Source organism: Poecilia reticulata, unplaced genomic scaffold (assembly GCF_000633615.1).
Source record: "Poecilia reticulata strain Guanapo unplaced genomic scaffold, Guppy_female_1.0+MT scaffold_271, whole genome shotgun sequence".
Classification (NCBI taxonomy): domain Eukaryota; kingdom Metazoa; phylum Chordata; class Actinopteri; order Cyprinodontiformes; family Poeciliidae; genus Poecilia; species Poecilia reticulata.
Window position 1 is genome coordinate 49,428 of NW_007615052.1, and position 4,736 is coordinate 54,163.

Sequence of the window (4,736 nt, forward strand, 5' to 3'; positions counted from 1 at the left end):
GAACCGATCGAACCTGTTGGACTTTTATCAGCTCTGTGGTCACAGAGGTTTGGAGAATCGGCCGACATTCTTAAATCTTTCTGTGTCTAAACCAGACTTAAGACTCAAGCTCTACTCCTCTCCTCTCGACCACAGCCTAAACCCTCTCTGACTCTGGTCGCTATGGTAACGTTTACATATCTCTTCAAAATAAGAAACAGATGCGCAACAAAAACGAACATTTTACTTTCGTGAAAACTTTAACTCACGATACTGACTAACGGGAGCCCTGAACTTGTTTCTCTGCAACGAGACGGTCCCATCTGGGAGTGATGAGAGACAATAACACCTGAAGTATTGCTTATATCCACAGCCTGCTTGGTCTCTACGTGGCGAAGCAGCTTGAAGCTTCATCGCCTCATTAGCAGCCGGTCGCCACATGTTACGCAGAGCGGCTTGTAATGTGGGACTCACCTACCGGTCCGGGATAAATCCATTCTCCTGTCTCTTCTCTGGGCCTTTTCCCCTTTGCAAAGAAACTTTCCAGACATCTGATCTGTTTCTTACTCATTTTGCTGCTTGTGGCCTCAGTGTTGGCGCACAAGTAACCGAGAGAATCCAGTTAAAGGATTTTCAAAATAAAATATCCTCCAGACTCAAATAATACATAAAACGGAAATATTTCACTATTTCTTGCGCGGCCCGGTACCAATTGGTCCACGGACCGGAGGTTGGGGACCACTGCTCTAACCGACCTCTATGTATGAACGGTTGCTTTATGGATCGCTTTTTAAGGACAAAAAAATATCTATCACTGCTGCGGACATCCCACCCCAGGAGTCGGGCGTCCCTTATTTAGATTTCTGAAAGGTGGCAACCCTAGTTGAAAAAGAGTCATTAACAGTTCAATTTAATGGTGTCCGAAAATCTATTTTACTATAATTAACTGCAAATGTATTTTTACAACAAAAGGTGAACATACAAACGCTTGACTTGCGTTTGTATGTTCCTAGTTTCTGAAATGGGACCGCCGCCATCTTTGGTCGGCTAACGTTACCTATTTATTAGCGTTTCATTTAAAATAATTAAGTATTCACGTTTAAATTCTTCAAATAACTTAATTCAGAAACTTTAAATGGAAAGCTAAAAAAACACAAGTTTATACTTTTACCTCTTACTTTCGTTGTCGAGAGTTTGAGACGCTGAAACGCAGACGTTGGTATTCAGCTAACGGTTTAACCTTGTGATGTGCGGACTGATACTGAAATATCAATACCGTCGATATGGTTTCAAATTTATTCTCAAATCCAACTATCCATACTTTCAATACTGCTGTCTTTCGAGATAAAGCGTCTTTTTGACTAATAATTTAGGCAGAAAGTGACTAAATTGGAGATCTTGCCTAAATGAGACCGGGTTGATGGGAGCTACTTTTTCTTCCGCCTGGTGGATGTGTAAAGCCTGTGTAGTCAGTTTTCATTTTACAGTAGTTATTAATTAAACAATTATTTATTTCAGTTGGTTTATTGCTTTACTAATTTTCTTTTTCTATTTAGTTTGCAACACCATTTAACATATTTTGTGTAACAGTCTGCTGATGTTAACATAGGCAGGCTAAGGTTGCTTCCTCAACGTTCTTTAAAATTAATACAAGTGTTGACACACTTGTGCTCTTTATGAAGTCCATTTTTGAATTATAGCTCATTTCTTTAGCTTTACCAGACACAATGGGTGCTTTTGCACAAAGTATTGGTATTGGATCAGTATTGAACCAGAAAGGAAATCTGTGGTAAGCATAACTGAAACAGTTGAAGCTGATGTTGGTGATGAAAGATACTTAAACTACTCTATTTTCATCACTTGAGAACAGTATTTAGGATGTTGTATATTTATTTTATTAACTTATTTTATCTTTTTTTTTTTTTCTAAGCCACTTATTCTTTTTAGATGGTAAATACTGTAGGGTCAGGTTGGTTTGAATACCTTTTATCTCCTTGAAAAATAAAATCTGACTTGGTGTTTAATCAGGTTATTATTGTCTGATAATCAGAAACATTTAAGTCTGATCAAAACACAAGAAATGCCTTTTTTACACCACTGTACATTGTATTTAAACGATGAAACACATCTGAACAGAGGAAAAATACAAACTTCAACCTTGAAATTTATAAACTCGCTCTAAAAAGGCTGGACGCTGGAAACGTACTCCGATGTGAAGCCCTGGTTGTCCACCAGGCGGTGCTATGGGGCGCCCTTTCCTTTTTAAAAATGTTGGGAACCGAGAGCCTGAACTTTCTTCAAAACATACAAACTACAATAGCAGGTTTTACTTTTTTCTAAATGTTGCTTTTCGTAAAATTAAACAAATTTATTCTAATGTATTTTTCTCATGTAAACATCATTGAATTGTAGATGTGACCTTCGTCAGACTTCATGCAATTTCCTTTTCCCTACTTTTTCTAGTTTCCAGTGGTTTGAGTTCACTTTAAAATGGAAAACTTTTCTGTAACTGAAACTGGAAGGACGGCTGTGGGTAAGACTAGAAAATGTAGAAAATGGTACGAACACACAATGAAAAAGAGGACAAAGATGAACACAAGGAAGATGGTGGGAGTAAAAGAAGAAAGGTGAAACAAGGAGGGAAGGAATTAGGAAAAAATAAAAGGTTTACATGGTTCATATTTTATCCATTGCAAACATGATATGAATAATAACCATCATTAAACATAATATATTGTTTTACCCACATATTTCCATTTTGCTCCTGCATTCAACACGGGAGCAAAATGGAAATCTTTCAGATCAGTAGATTCACTGAGATCTTATATGCAAATGTTTTTTTTTCCTGTTTTCTGTTGCTAAGTAACCACATGCACTTTATGCAAAAATGTTAATTATATTTAAGCAGACTCATATTTCATGCAGTTTCTCCAAACTAAAAAACATTCATAAAACCAAGTACACCCCCCATGACCTTTGTTCAGCAGTGATACGCCTCTTTAGGTTTTGCTTTGCAGATCTTCACTTTGAGAATGTAAAGAAATTAAAAGTAGCCCTGCAGGGAAACGACTCCTGCTGTCAGACACGTGGTAGAAATCTGCACAGGAGCCGGGAGAAGAAAAGTTTCTGAAATCAGAAAAAGATTCAACAGACTGACTGGTCTAGAATTATACAGAATCATGAACTTTGACAGCTTTGAACAAAGTTTTAGATTTGCAGAAAAGTTGCAAAATTAGCATTAAATGTTGAGTGTAGTCAACTCTGCAGCTCCTCCAGATACCACCATTGCTGCTTTTCTGATTAATGCCAAGTGGATGAGTTCACCATGATAAGGAAAAATGAAAGGATTCCTCAGACGTTGCTGCTTTGAGCGACCATTCCAAACATTTTAGGATGAGCCTCAGAAGCCACCAGTCATTTAAAATCAAACTTTATTGATTGCTGGGATCTCACAAAGACAATGAAATGAGAACAGAAAAGAGATCAAACACATAAATAAGAAAAGAAATGTCTAACAAGACAGGACAGTCTTCAACAGAGACCCCCTTAACATCACATCTCTGTGGTTTTAAAAGCATCAGATCCGTTTTCATCCAGCAGATACAGCAGAACCTCCATCTCCAGGCAGCTCCTCTCCTGATTAGCTCAGCTTTAAATCCAGTTAGTTTTCAGCACTGTGTTCAAATATAAAGCAACAAAGCACAAACATAAAAACGTTCATATTCTGCTATTTTACCCTAAATAAGCCCCCCTGAAAGAATTACTGTGAATAAACAGGTTAAAATATGCAGCAATGAGTGAACTGCTCAGTAGTCTCCGTCTAATCTGAAGGAATGGCTTAAAGCATTGCTGACTGTAAAACAAAGCACAGCTGATCTATGAAAAAAGGATTTTTCACACGTGATTAACGTCATGGTGCCTGTGGAAGGATGATGACGGTTGAATGTCACACGGTGGGAAGTGTGAAGAAATTAAACTTATCCGATGTGTGGAAACAAAGTGCTTTTTGCTCAGACACAAACTTCTGGTTTTTGCTTTTTCTTTTCTACAAACTTTCTTCTCTTTCTTCTCTCCATTTTGCTCACTTCCTCTACTGGTTCTTCTTCTCCTTTTGCTTGAGCAGCTTGTTGATCTCCCTCTTGGCCATGGCGGTGTACTTGGAGATGACGCCATGCTGGTTCAGACCCGGCAGCAGCAGCAGAAAGCTCACTGCAGACAGTACAAAACATCAACACATTTCCTTAAGTATTTACATCCCCATAAACAGGAGCTGGTGTATGGAGGACCGATCCTGCCAAAGTTGACAATAAATGTAGAAACATCCATTTTATTGGTTTCTTTAATTACTCTCTATATTCTGTATTTTTTAAATAAAGTATTCATTGCTTTTATTCAACTGTACAATCAAATAAGATGGTAAAGTTGATTTCTTTTCTTGTGGCAAATTTTGTGGCCATTGTTCAGTGACAGAATATTCTGTCTTAAAACAACAGATTCAACCTTTATTCTTATTTTTTAAACGGTAAATACTTAAATTCTGAAATCATTTTTGATGCAATCTGAACCTTGATTTCTGTAATAAAGGATAAGATCATTGATCATATAGAACTGGATAGGACATCGCACATTAGCCTCTAGGGCCAGTGGCTCCATTAGCCGCTAGGGCCAGCGGCTCCATTAGCCTCTAGGGCCAGTGGCTCCATTAGCCGCTACGGCCAGTGGCTCCATTAGCCTCTAGGGCCAGTGGCTCCATTAGC

At 38.2% G+C, this 4,736-nt stretch overlaps 1 protein-coding gene across 2 annotated transcripts in view; it reads right to left on the bottom strand.

Annotated features, from left to right (window-relative positions):
* Window positions 1–3,392: 3,392 nt before the first annotated feature.
* arl6ip1 (ARL6 interacting reticulophagy regulator 1) overlaps window positions 3,393–4,736 on the bottom strand; it is an 8,378-nt gene continuing 7,034 nt past the window's right edge. The window contains exons 6-7 of one of the 2 annotated variants that reach the window (XM_008402917.1): window positions 4,065–4,188; window positions 3,393–3,653 (exon numbers count right to left, since the gene is read on the bottom strand). In XM_008402917.1, coding sequence (XP_008401139.1) covers window positions 4,070–4,188 — 119 coding nt within the window. In that variant the 3' untranslated portion in view covers window positions 3,393–3,653; window positions 4,065–4,069. Of the gene's footprint in view, window positions 4,189–4,736 lie in introns of both variants that reach the window. The other variant, XM_008402916.1, reaches the window with a different exon arrangement.